Below are 21225 nucleotides of genomic sequence, written 5' to 3' on the forward strand. Positions count from 1 at the left end.
TACCAGTGAAGTTTCCCCCGATGACGTAGGGAATGACTCCTCCAGGCCATATCCGCTCAGCTCGGGATGTGGCCGCGCGGGGAATACGGCTTTTCAAGACATTCCCAGTTTTCCCACCTTTTCCAGCTTGGCTCTTGGGACTAGCAGCTCCTTTACTGGAGTTCTTTGGAAGGAGGTCTAAGAGGGGGAGAAACGGTCAATTCAAACAAAGTTAAGTTGCTCCACGTGTTGAATTCCTGCTCGTTCGGCCTAGATGTGAGCTGCAGCCTCGGTAGATCAGACTTCTTCTCATTATGCCTGGCAATTCTCAGATAGCGATATGCCAAGATAGCTACATCTCATGAATAATTGGCTTATTATACATCTCTACAAGAAGTATGATGCTGACCAAGGCAGTGTTATTGTGCAAACTTCACCGTTCCCTATCTGCTCAGAGGGAGGCTGTGACACAACACAGAGTAAAAGAAGAATAAAAGGAGTCTTGACCTGGTAGAGGTTCGATAATGGCCGGCATATTTATGATAGGACCTGTGCATTGTAGCTTTCAGCTGTTATCAGGACAGGGGTCCAATTTGCCCTTAGAGTAATAATTCATGAGGTAAATCGTGGGTCATGTCAACTCTGCGCTGACCTGTTCAAGATTCATGTGCTCCTTTCTGCAATGATTTGAAAATAATTAAACCTTTCTTCCTGTGAAGAGGTTTGCGAGTTGCATTAGCCAGGCCACTAGCAGCTGCAGGAGAATTGCACGTTTGATATTTCCATTACCAAACACATAAGAATGAAAATAACAAAACAAACAAACACACAAACAGAATTGGTGTTCACAGGGTTTGAGATGTTAAACCACTGCTGCCCAAGTTTGCATGGCCGCTAAAGCAAATAGCTTCGGCTAGCTTTTAGAAATCCCTTCAGAAAGTTAATCAAAGCTTTAATTCTTTGAATAAAAATATTTCTTTCATACGACATAAAAGAAAAAAAAAGTAAAATAAACAGTAACTTAAAGCATTGAAAAAAAACCTTTTTTCAATGTAAGAAAAACATCACAAAATACACACAATTTTAAAGTCTGTCAAATTATTGTTGTTTTTTTTTAAGAACAGGATACTCACCATAGCCAAACCTGCGTATTCTCTCCAGGAGCAGATATAAAGATCCTCTTTTTTTAGAAATGTCATGCTCCCCCAGGCCACCTAACACACAGACAGGAGCCAAGGAAACAAAAACAACTCACAATAAATACTGATAACCTGAGGTGGATCCAGTCCACTTCCTTCCTATTCACTCTGCAGCCAGCAGACGACAGCGCAGTTGACAAGGAGACACAGGCAGAGAGCATTACGACGATCATTTCTGAGTGAGTGAGAGTCCACTGACCGGAAGTGTGGCCTTGTCGAGAGTGTGTGTGCATGTGTGTGTGCTGGGTCAGGTCTATCGTTCTGTCAATCTGGAACATTCGGAGGTCCTCCTCATCCAGAGCGATGTCGCCCCAGAAGACAGCTGCAAGTTAAAAAAAAATTGAAGAAGAAGAAGTTCACATTCACATTCACTGACATTCTTTCTGGACATGTTAGTATCACAACTGTTTTAAAATATATTGAGAATAAAGTTGTTCTGTTAGATGCACACAGACACAATTTTCAGTGCCTTCGTAGTGGTGGTGTTGGTATACAGTATGTACGCTGAAGAAGCAGCATGTTTCTCAGGAGCCAAAACTGCGCTGGTAAAAGCACTTAAAGGCCCAGTGTGGAAGGTTAAGCTCCCTCTAATGGTCAGAAAGCAAACTGCAAATAATGTCAGCGTGATTCCCAGATTTCTCAACTTTCACCTTGTTTCTTTCTTAAACCATCTGACACGTCAAGGTAAAATCACCAGAGCCTGAGTGTGTCCACATTCTGGGATCTGTAGGTATGTGGTGGCACAATATAGCAGCGTTCTTCTGTTAATACAGGTGCTTATAATTTTTTATAACATCTGAATTCGGTATATTGACAGGCAAAAGAACAGAAAATACATGTTTGGATGTTTTTACTTAAATTATGTCACAAAAAAATGTTAATGTTCATTTGCCAATAATAAGTACAAAAAGGCATATTTGTAAGGAGCCGGCCATCTTGCATTTACTTACTTACTTACTACTTCAACCAAGCAAGTTAGGAAGCGTTCAGAAATCTACAATCCTGCCGTGTTTCATGGATCAGAGACTGGAAGGTGAAAAAAAAAGGTGACCGCGGGAAACGTACTGTACAGAGAGAGACACGGTGTCATGGCAGAGTAAGAGTCAAGTGGCTACAGCTGACAGACTTCTTTACTAAAATAATTAGAAACTTAGAGGCAGCCAGCGTGCCAAAGAGCTTGGATTAGTAAGGTTTGATTCTTTCCATGCCAATTTGACTTCCCATGCAGACACACACACACACACACACACACACACACACACACACACACACACACACACACACACACACACACACACACACACACACCATGGTCTTATAGTGGTCTGATAATCAGGCCATGTATAAGCCTTTTGGCAGTGACAGCACCAGTGCTAGTCTTTCTCCGCCCTCCTTCTCTCTCTGCCAGCCTTCCTTCCCTTCATCCTCACATCCTCAGTCCAATACAATACTAACTCCAATACTATCCTCAGCTGAAGTTTAAGTCAGAACAAGCGGATTTGTTTTCTCACATGCATGTGTACAGTCATTGGGTGTTGTTGACGCACACTTGGCTGCCAATATAAGTGAGCGATCCGGCTGTGAAGTCATCTCTGTCTTAGTCCAGAGGGAAAGGCTCTAAAAGTGATCATATTGTGCAGAAATGCATTGGAGAAGTTTCCTTATGGAAGTGTTTAGAGTGTATTGATGTAATAATTTATTGAACAGTTTTGCTTGGGAGGGAGCTGGAAGCACCAACATTTTAATATTGCACTCCAGATAAAGTGAATCTGAAATCTCACTCATCCATGTTGGAGATTGTAACTCTGAAGCACTTTCAGGCAGCTCAGTGTCAAGTAGCCAACATTTTCCTCATTCTGAAACCACAGAAGAAGACAAAGAACAAGGGCCTGTGCTTCCTCCAACAAACATTCTCGGGCTCCTGAACACATGGATGCTTAACATCAAGCCAGTGGGTAGGGGAAGCTGTCCGCCTTGCATTTGACTTATAATGTTTCCTCAATATGGACAGTGATGAAAAAACATCAAATAGAATCACAGAAAGAAAATTGGATTTGTGATCCTTCACTGCTGAAGCAATACTTCATTGCATCGAACAATAAATATAAGCCTGGACCTCAGTGTTGGACAAAGCACATTGTGGATCCGGCTCTTTTTATGAGTTCCCCTCCACGCCTACAGTAGCCTCTAACAATAAAACCACTGAATGATAGCCATCGCTGAATGATTAGTTGAGCAGAATCACTGCCCTCCTGGGGGAGTCGGGACGCTAATACATTAACAATGGCACAGGAGAAGCTTGTCACTTCGCTAATCAGGATTGCCACTAAAGGAAACGGGGGGTCAGGGTGCCATTGTGCTTGACCGGGAGCTATTGTTGCACTTGAGGATCAAACCACAATGACCACAGATGGTTTACAAATCACGATATCAGACGCTGGCTGAAAGCGTGCGCCTCTGAGCGGTGGCGTATGATGTGTTGCTAAACCGCATGGGGAGGGGTTAGGGGTCTCACATAAATCATCCATTATGCATGCACTTCATTTATCACACCTGTTGAGCGCCTCCTGGAAATTAGAGCAAATTACACAGCTTTAGGACAAATAGAGCAGTTCAATTCCCTGACATAAGCGGAACTTAAGCAGCTACAGGTACAAGAACTTGCTGATGCTAATGCTGTACAGTGTTTCCTGTTCAATGTTCAGCCGAGCGGAGCAGCAGGAGGAGAGAAAGTTGTTCCTACTGAAACATCACTTTGAGCTGACGCACCAAACTGATCCAAATTCTTTGGTCTTTATTTCACATTTACATCTTGTGAGAGAGCCTGAAAAAACAAGATGAATTCCGACTCACGTTCAAGTCAAACAACCGCTAATCGTTTCGACGTTACAGCAAAAGCTAAAGCTTCCTGCTGGTGTGAGGGGCCACAAGAATCAATACATCACATTACACACGCCATGCTAGACGCGTAACCGCAGTGAGCTGCTGTGCACCGCAGGTTACTCTTAACCTCTGCCACAGCCATGACAGAGTGAAGCGATTTTATCTGCAGTGAGAAGCATTTGGGGCGGCATGGTGGCTCAGTAGTTAACAGCAAAAAAAGGTTGTGGGGTTGATTCCCGTCATGGGACCTTTCTGTGTGGACTTTGCATGTTCTCCCTGTGTCTGCGTGGGTTCTCTCTGGGTTCTCCAGCTTCCTCCCACAGTCCATGTGGGGTGAATTGGAAACTCTAAAAATTGTCCGTAAGTGTGTTGTGCAAATGGTTCTTTGTCTCTATGCCGGCCTATGACAGCTGGAATAGGCTCCAGCAGACCCCTGTGAACCTGAGATCAGGAAGAAGCGGGCATTTAAGATGGATGGATGGATGGATGGATGGATGGATGGATGGATGAAGAAACCTTTGTTGACATTTTGACAAGTTCTGTAGCTGAGGCAGATTTCCTTAGCAGCAAGTACACTAGCAGTTGCTTTCCTATTTTATTTTTTACCTGGGGTTTTTTAAAAAAGATTAGTTAGTTGCAGTTATTTCCTGGTTCCATCACAACCAGTGGAACTTTTAGGAATTACTTAAAACAATAAGTGTAGTGAAGTGTATAAAATATTTGGAGGTTTTGAAGAAGAAACAGCAACATCAAGTTTTTACACAACATTTTAGATTGCGGCGTCTTTCACTCTCTCTCCCCCTCCTGAGCTTGCCAGTGAGCTACAGTGGCCTGGGCACCCAAACCTGCATACCTTGCATACCTTCTTCTTTGTTTGAGGACGCAAGCAAAAGCAGTCACCCTAATTACGAAACGCGTTTGCTTCGGGCTAGATTATCCACATTAGGCTTCCTTAGAAATTTGGTGGTGCAAGATGACAGCTAACTGAGGGTCAGACCCTTGCTATATTTATATTTTTCCCATATATACATATATATGCGAACCTTTCTAAAGGTAGGAAAACCAAATCACTTTTATTGTACTGCGATTATACACTTTTATGATTGTATTTGTGGGCAGTTTCTTATGTTTTTACCAATATAAATATCATAAATCAAGCCAAATATTACACACTGGACCATCAAGGTGCCTAAAAACAATGCATTTCCTCTAAATCAATCAAACTGTCCCTCTGACTTGCGTTTCCATTTTTTGTGTGTGTCAGTGTACGTGCAGCACGGGCCACCATTCATGTTCGGGATATTTTAGTTCCCCTGAGAATCGAGAAAGGCTAAAAGTTTGCAGGCGGAAACGAGCTGAGGTCAGCAGAGATACAAAGCAGGAAAGGGAGGGAGAGCGCAGTCAGAGTAAGTTTGGTCCATTGATTGTTTGGGTCTCGTTAATCCATAGAGATCCCAGAAATAGCCCGAAGTTGAGCCAGTGGCCGAGGCGCGCCGAGGACAGCGAGAGCGGCTGATGCAGGAGAAGGAGGAGTATCGATCCCAAAAACCCCGGGGGGACTTCCCAGGAGACCCACATCATGCTGACCAGAGCCAACGGTTTGCCCTTCAGCAGGGGCACTGCAGCAAACGCACACACACACAAACACACAAACACACACACACACACACACACACACACACACAAACAGACGCACAGCAAATGCACCAAAATCAAAGAGAGGCCACTCATACACAGCCAGCAGCTCCCAGCATGGAGGCTGCTGAGCGAGAGACCTGGCTGCTTTGTGTCGTATCGACTGTCTCCAGCAGACAGGACTCACGTCAGCTTTTAGGCAAATTTAATCTGCAGACTGACAGCATTAGTCTGTGTGACTGAACTCATGCGACATGTGCATCCTTTTTCCTTTACAAAACTGAGTTAGTGGGTCTTTCAGTCAAGTTGGAAGATCAAAATGTATTACTCCTGACTTATAGTTCCAATAAACTTTCCTCCATTGCTACATTGTTGGAAAAAGTATCATCAATTCCACTTTAGTAGTTTACTACAGTAGAGTAGCAGAGCAGGGCAGAGGGAAGAGTACAGTTAGTAATGGCCACTCTGCTGGTTTATACAGATTATATAGTAGTAGAGTGATAAAACTGGAAGAGCCAAGCAAACCTGCAGATGCTCCCAACATGTTATGACATGCAACATTTTTTATTTTGAATCAGATAAGGTCATATATGCCAACAGCAGGTGAGTCGTATGTTTTTTGCTGTGGGAAGAATGTTTCACACTAACCAAGTGGATTAACAGGAACTTAAACAGATGCTAATGCATGTTTGCATTTAAGATGAGGTAACACTATCCATCAGTGTGAGGGTAACAATGGTAGCTGCCAGCACAAATAATGCTTGCTGTGGCAAAACACAGAAATATGTCACTAGTTTTTGTGCAGTTCTCCCAAAGGCAGAGGACTGCGACACTGTCTGCAATATTAAGTAAAAGTAAAAATATCCAATGGTACAAACGCAAAGCAAACAGTCTTGACGCTATCGGTTGTCATCCTAGGCACACTGCACTTCATATACAGTAGAGAGTACGCCCCAGTGCTCTCCCCACTGGGGTGTGTTTAACACACACACACACACACACACACACACACACACACACACACACACACACACACACACAGCCCTTAGTAAGACCTAATTAAAAAATATAAGGTCACACTGTAGGTGGGCATGTGTGTGTGTGTGTGTGTGTGTGTGTGTGTGTGTGCGTGTGTGCGTGTGTGTGCGTGCGTGCGTGTGTGTGTGTGTGTGTATGAACCTTTTCACTTGTATGACACTATTGTGAGTAACTACTCCCGTGAACGTTCCACAATATTAAAAAGAGATTATCTCGGCCTCATTTGAGGATTTTCTCCAAAAGTAATCATTTTGCAAGCTGCTTGATCCATATTAACCCCCTGTGAGCAACAACAGGTGCAGCAGCTTGGACCATCACTTCCCAAGGCAAAAACTACACTTGTGGGCTATCGATACTCAAGAACTTGACTGCAAATAAACCCCACTGGTTTAAACTTTGAAGGCAGAAATGTTTACTAGATTTAATTTATGTGAGTCAATAATAATGGAAAATTATTTCATTTTTGAGTGAGTGAATGAGAGGTCACGAATGGCTAGACAAAGCAAAATGTTCTCTAATGCCAACCTGTCCAGTTGCAGTGTGTAAGAAGATTTTACAACCGCTAAGCCATCACCTGAGCCTTCAGCACAACCATTCATTTGCTCTGTTATGATTATGTTTTCCAATAACTATTTAACAAAGTGGTGTGTTGGTTGGTTGTCACAATGGGGCTCCGTTTAATGCCAAAATTGCTGTTGTTGTGTATTGTCCCAAATGCTTCAACAAGCCATGCCATGCTTTGGCAACACAGCCTCAAAAGCGTAATGCTAACAGGGGCATTTGGCACTTGGCAGTTGGTCACACTTTATCTTTATCATCAATAAGAGTTTAGCAAACATATGTGAGTAACTCGCTGCGTTTCCATTATGGTTTTTCCCAAAACAAAAGCGATATTTCTAAAATTTGCAGGTGTTTCCATTGAACGTTGTTAAGCACATAAGCAGTAATTCTCGTAAAATTTTGTCCCACAAAATTTACGAGAATTACGTTTGCTTTTGTTTGGTTACATTTGTTTGCTGTCAAGAATGGTTGTTAAATTTTTCTTTTTGATTACTTGTAAAAAATATTCAGTCTCCTCCTCCATCCAAACATAACGTGCCATTTTCACTTGAAGTGAACTGGTCACGTGACATCCGCTGACGTGTAAATGCGGGAAAAAAAAGTGTTTCCATTACACTTTTGCGATATACCTCTATATTCATACATATGAAAAACCACCACATGAGATCTTAAAAACCTTTTAGCAGTATTTGAGAGGTTTTTCCATTGCCAGTTTTTTATTGCGATATTTAGTTTTTGTGCAATTCTAGGGTTATTGGAAAACGCAGCTACTGGCTGCTGCCGGCAGAAGTCAAATATGTGTGACAAGCTCACACAAGCACTCTCCACGTCCTTATGCTACCACGCCGCGTTCACGTGACGCCGTCACATAACGTTTCGCCACGCGATATCATCTGTTCAACTCATCCAGCCAAGCTCTGGCGAAACGCTTGGGAAGAGCCCTGTCTCCATACCAGAAATCATAGTTTATGTCTAGCATCATGCTGAATCCATTCCATGTGCGTGCTCTCACACATCTTTCTGATTGTTATTATCCTTGGTTGTCTATCTAGATGTCAGCTTATCTCTCCACCCGGCGTGAGGAGGCAATTGCGTAGAGACACTACGTCACCCTACACCGCCATGCTGCAGTGTCTAAACTATCCCCACCTCTCTCTTTTAGACTTTCGTTAGGAAACATCTGGCCACAGTCTACGCAGATTTTCCTGATTCTCTCCTGCTAACTACTATCTTTGGCGCATCCAAAATTAATTTGATTTCATAACTGAAATACTTTTCTTTAGTTGGAATGCCAGTGGTTGTTTTAGAACCATTTTTTTCATGTTTCACCAGACAAAGAACCAAGAAAAGTGGATCCAGCAAAGACTACTGTAGGTCCTTGCTGGATCATGAAGACCAAAGCTGAAGTTACAGGCTGCGGACTGAACAAAGCAAAAAGTATCAAACACATCCCAAATATGAAGAATCAGCACAAGGTCTCAATCTTTGCTCACATCAAGTGGGATTGCCCTTTTTATCCTCACCGATTGTTAAGGTAATACAAAGTCGTACAAAGAGAATAATATGTAATATGTATATGAGAATAATAATAAAACCATCCTATTGCCTGAAAGGAAGATTAATGCTGGAAGCACCCTGTGAGAAATAAGCAGTGACTTGAATCACTCAGCATAGACTTATCTCATTCTAGATGATGTGTTTGGTTATTGATTTGACGCTATAAACCATCCCTGTAGGTGTCACACTCTGTGCAGCTTTCCTCAGTTACACTCACGCTGCAAAGGTGTTGCAATGTGAAGTGACACTGGAGGCAGAAATGTCATCAGTTAAAAATGTGTTAAAGAAATAGAAATGAAAAATGCAGAAACTCAGCCCAAGTTCAAAAAAGTTCACATCCCCGCCCTCCTGCCAAAATGTGAAAGACTTGACCAGCACAGAGAGAGGACGGGATAAGATCAACATCTGTGACAGGAAATAAATAAACTGAAAAAAATTTAAAGAGGATAATTAAAGCCATGCATTAAATTGTTTTCTTTAAAGATGCACGTGTGAACTTCAATTCAAGGTATTTCACCAGAGTCAAAGATGAAACAGAAAGGCCAAAGAGGCCAAAGCTTCTTCATGCACAAACACCGCAACAAACAGATGGCACCGAGGAAAACTGGACGACTGAACTGACCTGGAAAAAGCATCTCAGACTTATAACAAAAAAATGTCACAGCTTTAGGGGGAACAACCCTTTTCTTAGAATAAACATTACAAAAAAGAAAAATGCTAGTGTTAGTGGTGGACAGTGCACAGAAATATCACAGAGAAGCCGCGGTACAATTACAATGCAAAGGTTGGAATGATTAATTGCGATGAAAAGGTTTGGGAGCCAATTAAAGATTATAATGGTGAGAAATTTGACAGTAATTAAAATAATAGTACAGGCAAGGTAACTTCAGAAGAGCCTACAGTTAATTTAACACAGAAACGAGAGATAAGTGTTGACATTGAGACAGAAAAAAACATAGCGGTATTCACCCTGTCAGAGAAAGTTCGTCAACCAATGAGATCACATCGTTCTAACACCAAGACTTGTCCCCCAGAGTGTCGCAACTCCAGGCCAGGCATTGTGACGGGATAAGGTCAGTCTTTACTTAACGACCTGGGTGTGCACCGATGGGTCCAAATCTCCAACTGAAAGGTGGAACGTTTGGTTTTTTTCATGGAGAACAATGCAGCTTGGGAGGATGCTGGACTTCATCAGTGCGATTACAAAGACTAAAGCGTTTAAAGGGATTACAGCCCATAAATCACATTATAAAGAACTCTCACACAAGCAGATTTGAAACTGTTGAAAGACTGTGAAGGTAAAGTAAATTCTGTTTCCATACTGGAAAACTGTTCATTCAATGCAAGCGTGTGAGAGAGAGTTCACTAATGAGCCTATAGAGAATTATGATCTAAATCTAAAGCTCCACTCAAGTTCTGCTTCACGTTCAGTTATTGTTTAGCTCTTGATCTTCAGCTTTACCGTTCGGCTCAAAAACACGGCATAGAAATTCCGCACTGGAGCTTTTGGGCAGCGAAAATGTCTAAACAAACAATAAAGGACGTAACAAAAAAAGTCCACTGTTGAATATTCAGTCGTCAAAATGCCAATTAATGGCATGATATTGCAGATCACATGTTGGTAATTGTGGTCAGATTGCTAAGTAGTCGGCCATTGGTACACATACCAAATGTACTGTAAGGACATGGGGTCATCACCTGAATAACAGTTGTTGATCACAGACAATTACTTTAAAAAGAACCTCAAGAACTCCAGAAAAGGTAAAACTTTCAATTATCCTCACCTAGTTGTCAGATATTAACTGCTAGTCAAAGTGTTGTTTTTGGCAAATACTGTATGCGAAAATAAAAGACAAGGACTCACAAATAAAAAATGAATGAATAATAATACACATTTAAAAAAAAATTTAAATTGAAAATCTAAATAACAAATAAAGTGAAGAATGAAAACCCTGTTTGAAATATTACTTTGAACATAATTTTTCACTGTAAAAGTATTACTGCACTGTGTGTACAGTATTTTGCTGTAAATAATGTTACTATAAGCAATGGGGAGTCTTTTCTAAGACTATTGGAAGGTGCAGACATATGCTTGTGGGTGAGAGGCACATCAGTGAACAACTTTGTAAGATTTAATTGCATCTTTGGAGTTGTTTTATTAATCTCCCTAATTTGAAAAACAAACAAGTTATCCTCGGAAATGTTGATAGACTGTCTTGATTGCTTGACATGGCAATAGTATGTGTTAATAGCTGCAGATCTCTTATACAATAAACAATTGCAATCATTTGGGTCATGAAGTCAAAAAATCAAATTTAGAATAAGTCAGTGAACCATGTCGTTAAACTTGCAGTGTGCACCAAACACAGTGAAGGTTACAAGGAGCCAAAACCATAACTGTATAGCTCTGTGTGCTCAGACAAGGCATCAGAATAACCGTGGAACTGGGAAGAAGAGCAGAGAAAGAGAGAGCAAAGAGAAGCTTGCTTTTCTATGGCCAATAATGGGCGTACAGGAGTGATTCCTGCCGCTATAAATACCATGAGGAAAGGCTAGGTGACATAAAAGCAGCCGGACATTTAATAATTGAGCATTTCGTGGCAGGTGGGCGGAGTGACGGCGGTGCTGACTCATTGCTTCTGCACCTCCGGAACAATGATGCTCCAAAACAAACAGTGGGTTCTCGGCGAGGCCGCCGACTTTCTGCTGAAGCGGGAATCCTGAGAAAGACTTCGGAAGCTCGGTGGCAGGAGCACTCTGCTCGGGAAAATCCTGTTTAATATAATATGAATGAGACCGCTCATCCTCCCGCTCAAACACACACACACACACACACAATGCAGCCACAGTGTCACACACGCATATGGACGTTGCTCCAGTTTCCTTCCTACTGAGGAAGGGGGGAAGGGGTGAACGGTAGCTGTGGCTCACAGTCACGATATAGTGGTCTCCGCTCTCTGAACCAAACACTCACAAACACAAGAACATGGGCAAACGAAGAGACACACCTGGTGCCTTGAGCAAATGCAGAGGAGGAAAAAATGTCAATTACACAACCTTACAAAACCTCTAAAGACTACAGAGCAACAGAGATTCTCAACAATCTTGTATCGTCGACATATATGACAATAGACAAAAAAACATCTACATTACTTATCACACACCAAAATAATTGCTAATTTGTATAGACAGTTATAGCCTGAGTGGATACAGGAGTGATAATCTGGGCAGTTGTTTTGAATTTAGTTCAAAACAGCTGCTGATATCTGCTGATATAGCTTGACATAGGTTGCAGGGGAACTGCCCATTAGTCCGGCCTCCCATTAGTCCGACAAAATGCCCATTGGTCCGACCTCCCATTAGGGTTAGGGTTGGGTTTAGGGTTTGGGTTTGGGTTCAGGCTACGGTTAGGGGCGGTCCCACCAATGGGCAAATTGTTCGGACTAATGGGAGGTCACACCAATGCCATGCTCCCGGTTGCAGCAGGCAAAGTAATGGAGCTGGTCCGCGTTTGTTTTGGACAAAAACAAATGGATGCAGGTGAATGCAGGTGAAAAGCTAGGTCACGTTGTGTTTCGACGAGGAGCGGCCTAGCAAACAGCAGCGTTTAAAAATAAATGTATAATTGTGAAGACGTGCACAGTCACATACACATACACTTCTCATTCTTGCTCTTACATCTACCCTTGTTTTCTCAGTGGAGCTTCATTGCAGCTGCTGCAGTGGCCACTGATGACATGCAGGGAGCAAGTTTGTTTTGGTCTACAGTACATGCAGTGCAAAACTACTACATTGGTACTCTAGTGGTGTAATTGTACTGCAAATAGGTTTTGTTCCAATGCGTGTATCTGGAGTGAAGTCACATTTCACTTCACTACTAGGAAGCATTGGACTGCCCTGAACCAGTTATGTGGATACTTTTTGGAAACGTTTCACATGTCAGCACAGCATTGCAGCCAAATCCACTGACACGTAAAAGAAAAGCCCTTATGTGAACATTATAATGGTTTTCACTTCCCAAAACAAAAGGTTCTGCTTTAGACTCCGCATGGAAATGGTGATGTAACTTTTCAGCGCACCCAAGTGCCCCGAGAAGTCAACACTCTGCGATTGTCAACACTTGCACACCTCGATAACTTAAACGAGAAGGAGTCCATCACCACTGCACAGTCTTACGACACGTCACTAATGGAGCAGAGGGCAGTTTGTGTCCCGGGTCACCACTGAAGAAACGACACCCCCTTCCCCCCCATCCACCACCTTCCATCGGACGCTTTTGGTTTGTTTAGCTTTCACTCCGTTTGTGCGAGCGTTTTTATGAGAACAGTGATTTGGAAGGAAGCATGAATGACTCTCGAGCGAGCGGGGAGAGCTTGCGCGCGTCTTTACGAGAGCGTGTGTGTATGTGTGTGCCCGCGCGTGTGTCATCTCCAGCTGAGTAGCAGGATGCAGACAACCAGGAAGAGATAAGCTGGGGTGAATGGAGGGAGCTCGGTGTGCGTGTGTGTGCGTGTGTGTGTGTGCGTGCGTGCGTGCGACTAGTGCGTGCGTGCGTGCGCTCATGTAGGGAAATCACTTCACAAAGGACCTGGAAGTGTGTGTTCTCCTGTCTACCAGCGCTGGACTCGAAGGAGATAAGCAGACAGCCAAATATTCCTCTTGTGTTTTCCCAGCGAAAACAGGAGGTGGAATACCAACCACTCAGACCCGATGCCACAGGGTCAGGCCTGGAATGAGGCACACTTCCACGTCTTACTGGGCACGCACGCACTCAAGACGTCGCCAGTAGCTATTTACCCTGCAGGTGCAGCAAATTTCTTCCATATCGATTAATAGGTCGCTCTTTTTTCCTCGACGGGGAGGTTGTTGTGCAATGTGCACAAGTGGTTTTCGGAATGTTTGTGTTCACATCTTTGTAAGTCAAAACGCGGTGTGTTTAAATGTTTGGAGAATAATATGTACAATTTGACAAGCCTTCTCTAGATATTATGGAACACTGTCAAGATGATTTTCTATTCACAAACTTTAAGTTTGGAAACTTCAACTTTTTGGAACTGTTGAAATAGTTCCTTATTTGTGCATAAACAACAGATAGATAGATAGATAGATAGATAGATAGATAGATAGATAGATAGATCGGAAGACTGAGGACTAAGAACAGATGGAGGTTTGATCCAACCAGTGGAGACGGCGTGAAAGATCCATGTGCAAAATTATGAATGCTTTCTTTATGTGCACTTGTGTTTTCTCAGTTATTTTAACCTACAACCGTCGCTCAGTTACCCAAACATATATAGACTGTCTCCCTTCTAACCGGCCAGGCTTTCATCCAAACAGGCGCACGAGGGTCCGGACATACCCAAAGACCGCAGGATCATGTGACCAAAGTATCAACACAAAATCACCCACACAGAGATCAGTGTGACGTGCACATGAAACGCATAGACTCTCTTGCACACTGGGTTGTCAGGTTTGTGCATTTGGTATGTGAGGAATGTGTGTCGGTCAGCAACTGGACGCTGCGCCGTCTGGGTGGAGTTCTTATCAGTTCAGCGTGTCATCACAAATAACATTAACTATGTTGCACGGATAAACAGAACGGGGAAAATGTATGTGTACTTGTGGCCGGGCGGGTGCCACTGCAACAGGAGCAGTTATGAGGAAAAAAAAGTGAATTGCTCTGACATCATGTCTGTATGTTTACACAACTAGAGGAGGAGAGAGGAGTTTCCAACTCCTCCACCTGCTCTGTGTAATGATGCCTGCTACCACGCTTGACTTAGGCATTCGGACAATGAAGAATTCTCCTCAAAGTTGCTATTTTCTAAGTGAGTCACGGCTGGAAGATATTGTAGGTTATATTCGGAGTCAAGAGCTCGGTCACTCTTGAACGTATACACACATTTACTGCACACTGTACATCCACAGGGTGGATCCATATGGCTCTGCTCGAAACAAGACATAAAACTTAAAGGGATTCTTTAGAAGTTGTGAGTTCACAGCGGTGGGAGCCGCACAGCATGGCACAAATTCACACCTCTAAAAGCAATAATGCACTCACTTTAAAACCAGTGCCACAGTCGGTTGCCACAATCCACAAATTACACCGTTGTAAACTTAATAACTTAGAGCTTCATAGCTGGTGACACCTACCGTGTATTTTAGGAGCAAACAGTCTCTCCACCCCCCACCCCCTCCCCGGTGATTCGCAGCGTGTCATTAAATGTCCAACATAATTTTATCATTCCGAGCGTGCGTGAGGCAGAGCGTGCGCATCGCAGATCACGCAGCTTCTTGGTCCAGCTGTTTCTCACTCTGCCGCCCGTATATTTGCGTACGGCCGGGCTGACTTCGCGTCGAACGCGCACGCGCTGCCTGCCCGCTTTTGCACGCCCGCCTCGCTTTTCAAAACTGGAAGCCCCACAGGTGACGCGTGCATTCGCGTGCACGGTTGCGCACGGACACGGTATATTGTCACCGCGCTGCACGTGTCCTCTTCCCGCGGGATCACCGCTGATACTGACTTATCTGTTATGAAGGCTGGTTGGGAGGGAGGAGGACATCTGGAGCGGTGCCTATTCTCTCTCACACACACACACACAAACGAGCGCGCGCCCGTCTCTCGTGCACACACGTGCCACCTCCGAGCCATTTTTTTTTTCTTCTGGACTCACACGCTCAGTTGGAACGGTGTAACAGAGAGCAAATCCGCGACTTACCGGCTTTGCACGGATCTTTGTAGTCAATGGTGTCCGCTCTCTCCTCCTCATAGTAGTCGTAGTCTGGCTCCCCGTAGTCGAAACAGTCACAGATCGTAACTTTGCCCCAGAAAGTCAAGCCGGCGAGCACCAGCGCGATCCAGCGCATCTTAGCTGCCAGTGCCGTGGGCACTCGGTCCATCTGAGGGGTGAAGGGAACCCGGGTGGGGGTTGGGAGGTGGAGAGGCTGTGCTGGTAGGGGTAAGGGGCGGTGGAGGTGAGTGCTCGCTTCCTCGCCTCCTCTGCTGTCAGGAGACGGATCCGCTCTCCTGGGGAAGCATCGGCGGCAAGAATCTAGCGGCTCATCGCGAAGACCGGGCTCCTCCGCTGACAGTTCCGACGAGACGGCGCTGCTCCTCCTGCTGCTGCTGCCGCTGCTGCTGCGGTTCCCCTGCCACCGTCAGAAGTTACTCTGGCCGGTTCTCACTCATGGTGAGAGGTGGTGCCGAGGTCGATGTGCGCGTCCGCGGGTCAGCCAGCGCGGTCCGCCTGCATGTGGAAGTCCTGCGCCGTCCTCCGCTGCGCAGGTGAGGCTGCTGGAGCAGAGGGGAGGAGGTGGAGGAGGAGGAGGAGGAGGAGGAGGGAGGAGGTAAGGGGATGAGCGCCGGATGATCTCTGGGAGCGCAAAAGACGCACGGAGGAGTGTCCGCAGCTGCTCTCTCTCTCTCTCTCTCTCTCTCTCTCTCTCTCTCTCTCTCTCTCTCCCACACACACACACACACACACACACACACGTATACACGCACACACGGAACAGCGACGCGCGTATTCTGAGCAGAGCTCTTGACTCACACTGCTGCTGCGAGTATAGTAGTCTCTCTCCCTCTCCCTGTTTCTCCGCCTTCCAGTGTGTCTTCCAGTGACACACACACACACACACACACACACACACACACACACACACACACACACACACCTGTCCTGAGAGGGTGGTGGGCCGCTTCTTATTCCACCTATTCACACGGATCTGTAAAGTACAGTCAGCTCCAGCGCAGCCGCAAACACCGGTAGCGGTAAAAGTAACACGGTTGTTTCAAATTGGTCAGTGAGCTTTTAGTGTCCGTCGCCCCGCGGACCCCGTGCGTAATGGGCGGGTGAGGGGGGTGGTTATCCTGTTATTAAGAGGCAGGTGCCAAGTGCCATAAATGACCACAGCCTAAAGGTATAAATGCGTTTGCTTTTACAATCCCCGCCAAAACACTCCATGGGTGCTGGGGAGCAGAATAATGCTGTGGATGAAGAAAAAAACTAAAAAAAAAAAATTTTTGTACAGTTTTTTGGATTTGTACAGTTATTGTGCGTAAAAATGCGCATCCGTGGCCTCTGAAACGATGTCATGAACTGTATCTGCACATAGCATAGGGTACATATCACAGACACAGTCCAAAATGTGTGATTTAAAGAATTATCTATGGAAAGCACATGATAGATGATGGTTAATATCCCGAGCGGAAGGTCGAATGAAGTCTGTGCTCTGGATACTCTGACCCTGGCAGCATCAGCTCGGCCGGCGGCAGATGAGCAAACTGAGGTCATGTGGGTTCATGATCCACCCCGCATCATCAATCCACGCTGCGCTCCAGCACGTGGCTTGAAAAAATATAATAAAAATCACATTTTGCACGCTCTCTTAAAGTTGTCAAAACCCACGCTGTAATCTCACGCTGCGACCTGCACGCCCGCCCGCACATACACAACCGGGTCAGTGGAGGGAGGGGGGGTAAATAGATAAAACGGCAGCGGTTGTTGACAGACACGCGGTGCAGCCGGCGAACACCTTGCCAAGGTAAATCCTCCCGAGGACGAGTTCACCCGCAGCTTACCTGCAGCCTTCACCTGCCCCGTCGATTCGCCGCGGCGTCGGCACGCATGCATCCAAACGCACGCGTCCTCCACTCCGGAGGGCCCATGGGGGGCGCGCGCGCGCACGTGCGACGGTGGGTGGGTGGGTTGGGTCGGGTGTCACTCGGTGGTGGAGCTCGGATCGTGCGCGTCTCCCCACATTTATTACCGGGAGATTACTGGAGCGCTGTCTCTCCTCCTGCTCCAGACTAATCCTGCCCTCTGGGAGAGGTAGCGGCGGGCTGACGTCACCGTATCAATCCAGCCGCAAGCTGTCCCACAACACACACACGCCTGGGCCACGGACCCAAATCCCCTGCAGACAGCAAACACACACACACACACACACACACACACATATGTATGTGATTTTTATTTTTTTTTTTTATTTTTTTTTTTTAATATTAAGGTCATCACCCTCTACATATTGGCCTCCACAAGCATGTGAAATGCAGAAAGTATCATTTTAAAAAATGATTAAAAACCAGCTGGATGACATTAAAAAGAAGGAAAAAAAAAACCCGTCAGGCCTGTAATTATCTGGGAGTTTACTGGTGTGGCATTTGTTACAAAAATGTTGGCTACTACAGACTATAGCTCTTAGGCTGAGTTTAAATAACACTGGATTGCACTCCAAATTGAAATGAAAAAGTCCGCCGCTTGTCATCACTTTGTTTTATAGCCCTTGGTTATAACTCATGACAAATCCATAATTCAGAAAGTTGAGATCAAATATCATTTATCGAGACACAAATCATCAGCCATTTGTGACGTCACAAAGGGTGCATGAGTGACAACAGGTTGTCAGATTTAGGTTAAAGCATAAAGATTCCTACAGGTATGTGCTGTTATACAAACTAAATGTTACTAGTCTTATGCTGTCAGCTGACATAAAAATAGTATTAGCTTCCCATCTGCAGACTGTTAGAGTAAATTGCATCTAAGTCATAACTCGGAACTTCTTGTGAACTAACTTTACTTCAACATTATTTGTGTGCGAGTCGTCTGGACGTCCCTCTTGAATAAATCAAATAAATAACGCTGGCGAGCGCATCGAGCGGGGTCCAGGTATCAGCAGCCACTTACTGCACCTCCCTGTGGCTGCAACCTGGCCAAACTATTCAGCAGAAACGCTCGCTTTTTAAATAGGATCCTGCTATTGAGATTAATGCTGTGTTCAGGTGTTTGTGTCCCTATTTAAAGCACGTATCGATCACTGAAACTCTGCAAAAGCACCTCGCCAGCACTCTGAGCCGTCACACTGACCACCACAGCCCTGCTCACTGACGCAGCAGCAGCGCACGCACACACACACACCCTCAATCAACACACCCCTGAGACTCCCCCAGGTGCTGTGGTCTTCTGTTACTCAAGCACTATTATTAGCCTTTTGGCCCAAAACACACTTTCAGACTCATCAGACCTACAAGCTCAGTCATCAGTAAAACAGCCAATTGATCAAATCATTTACAAATTCATACACATCGATTTAAATCTGTTGTTATTTCAACAGCCTTGATCAAAAACATTCAACCTTTAAATATTGTCACTTCATTGTTCTTATAAAGTGACTTTAACATATGGAAAATGAAGACTAAACATCTTACTTTAAAGCTTACCATTGGAGTTTAGCCCTGGTGTGCACTAAATAAGACTCCACCTGTGTTCAACAGTGAGTCAGTTTATCAAACTTTGCAAAAAGTGGTTGAAAAGGTAATTTGTTTGAGGAGGCCGAAAGAAGTTCATGTTTATAGGACTAAATTAGAAGTTTGTCTCACCCACTTTTGATATAAATGATGAACGGGGCAGCTGGATTTACGGATGCTTCCTGTATTTTCCGCTTTGTCGCCTTCTGCGGTTATGAAGGGCACGTGCTTCCTGCTTTATTTACAAGTAAAAAGGAAGCTGGTTAGAAAAGGAATGCTGCACTGTACATTACAAAGCGGCAACACTTCAGAGCTGAGATCTCAGAAATTCCGCAGCCTTTACGAGCTCGTTTCTTGAGAAGTGAAGGTGCCGGGTCGTGTGGTCTGCACGTGTTCACCGCAGACCTATAGCCACCGAGGGGAGCTAAAGACTCCACTTAACTCATGACAGATGAGAATGATCTTGACACAATACACAACAAACTCTCACTGCGCATTGAAACACTTGCTGTGCTTCCACAGCCATCGTTAACACTCTTTGGAGCGGTAGAGCGGCAGAGACTTGTTTTTAACAACTGCAGCTGTGAGTGGAAAGGTTCAAGTTTGACGGCCCTTTCACATTTTAGACTGTAGTTTTCAGAAACCACCACAGCCAAGACTTGAACAGCAATGTTTTCCTCATCGTTTTTTGTCTGTGGTTGGTGTCGCGAAGCCGGTAAAGCATCAGTGATTCTATGCAAACATTTGTCTGCCAATTATCTTTTCTCATTAACTATGAAGTGATGAGTGGCAGGTTAAGTGGCAAAACATTTGTTATAATGCTACAGGAATGTGTAGAAGAGGCTTGGGTGATGTCAGTAGGGATGCACCAATACCAATAGCGGTATTGGGTATCGGTACCGATACCGGAGTTGAGTAATCTACTTGTACTTGTAAAATATGTGCCGATACCACGGCACTGATACCAATTGTGTGTGTATGTATGTAACAATTTTGTTAAATTTGTGTTTACTGCAGTGAAACTTGTGACAGTCACCCATGTTGCAGAAAAACATGTAGAGGAATGTTGTTCAAATAACATCTGTGGAAAAGCATTATTCGGTACTCGGTATCGGTATTGGTGAGTACTGAAATGCAAGTGCGAGTACTCGTATTCAACTCTTTCTGTGAAAAAGTGGTATCGGGGAATCCCCTAGTTGTTAAGATGATTTTTGGTCATGAATCCAATCCAAAGTAGTTGGTAAGGTAACAAACAAGAGCCAGGAGTACCGCGCTCACTCTGGTTTCATACTATTTTCCCAACCGTTTACCTCCTTGGATCAATGGTGTGCATGGACCATTTGAAGAATAATCCTTTTAACTTTCAGTAAATGTTTTTTGTTGTTTTATTAGTAGAAGTCTTGGCTGTTGTTCTTTTACTGAGAGTATGCACAACACTCTTGCACTTTGATAAGAGCTATGTGTAAAAAGTCTGCCCTTATGTAAACAGCGGAGGGAAGACAAGGTACAGGGAGGAAATCCTCTGTTTAAATGCCAAGCTGTGCGTGCCATTCCCTCGCTCCGGCGCTCATTTCCTCTTTTCTGCACCTCACAAGGCTCCGATTCCCCGCGTCCATCTCTCCTCGGACACCTCCTGTGCGTTGGAGCATGTGGGAGTGACCATGCACGTGCCAACCCGCTCCTCGCTCTGCCCCATCGGGGCCGTAAGCGTCGGACATATGACTCAAACCGCTTTCTTCTCTCGTGCCAACCGAGTGGAGAAGGAGGTCAAGTACAGGATGTAGGTCGTTGGGTAAAGAAAATCTGTTTGCAGCTGCAAGGGGAAGAGATGGAGGTTGACGTGTAACACCAGCGCATGTCTACACTTCCCCTCCTCAAGTGCTGTGGTACAGAAAGACCAAATTCTGATTTCGTAAATGTCAAATACGAAACTGATGAAAAATAACATCAATATTGTAAATACTTATGTTGCAACAACAGATGGGAGAAATAAAATATTGTGAATTCAATTTATCATCTTCCCTGTACTTCTGGAATATGAAATACAAATTTCTTCATAGTTTGAGGAATTGCATATTTTTATGAATGAATGAATGAATGAATGAATGAATGAATGAATGAAAATTT

The 21225-nt window shown here is 44.4% G+C and overlaps 1 protein-coding gene across 2 annotated transcripts in view; it reads right to left on the reverse strand.

Moving 5' to 3' along the window:
- Positions 1 to 17675, reverse strand: part of tll1 (tolloid-like 1) — a 43148-nt gene extending 25473 nt beyond the window's left edge. The window contains exons 1-5 of one of the 2 annotated variants that reach the window (XM_076034416.1): positions 17434 to 17675; positions 15572 to 16146; positions 1378 to 1500; positions 1113 to 1193; positions 4 to 177 (exon numbers count right to left, since the gene is read on the reverse strand). In XM_076034416.1, the coding sequence (XP_075890531.1) occupies positions 4 to 177; positions 1113 to 1193; positions 1378 to 1500; positions 15572 to 15752 (559 nt within the window). In that variant the 5' untranslated portion in view covers positions 15753 to 16146; positions 17434 to 17675. Of the gene's footprint in view, positions 1 to 3; positions 178 to 1112; positions 1194 to 1377; positions 1501 to 15571; positions 16358 to 17433 lie in introns of those variants that run through there. The other variant, XM_076034407.1, reaches the window with a different exon arrangement.
- Positions 17676 to 21225: the final 3550 nt, after the last annotated feature.

This window comes from Nelusetta ayraudi, unplaced genomic scaffold, assembly GCF_046127955.1.
Source record: "Nelusetta ayraudi isolate G7.1 ecotype Tasmania unplaced genomic scaffold, CSIRO-AGI_Nayr_v1 ptg000004l, whole genome shotgun sequence".
Taxonomy (NCBI): Eukaryota; Metazoa; Chordata; class Actinopteri; order Tetraodontiformes; family Monacanthidae; genus Nelusetta; species Nelusetta ayraudi.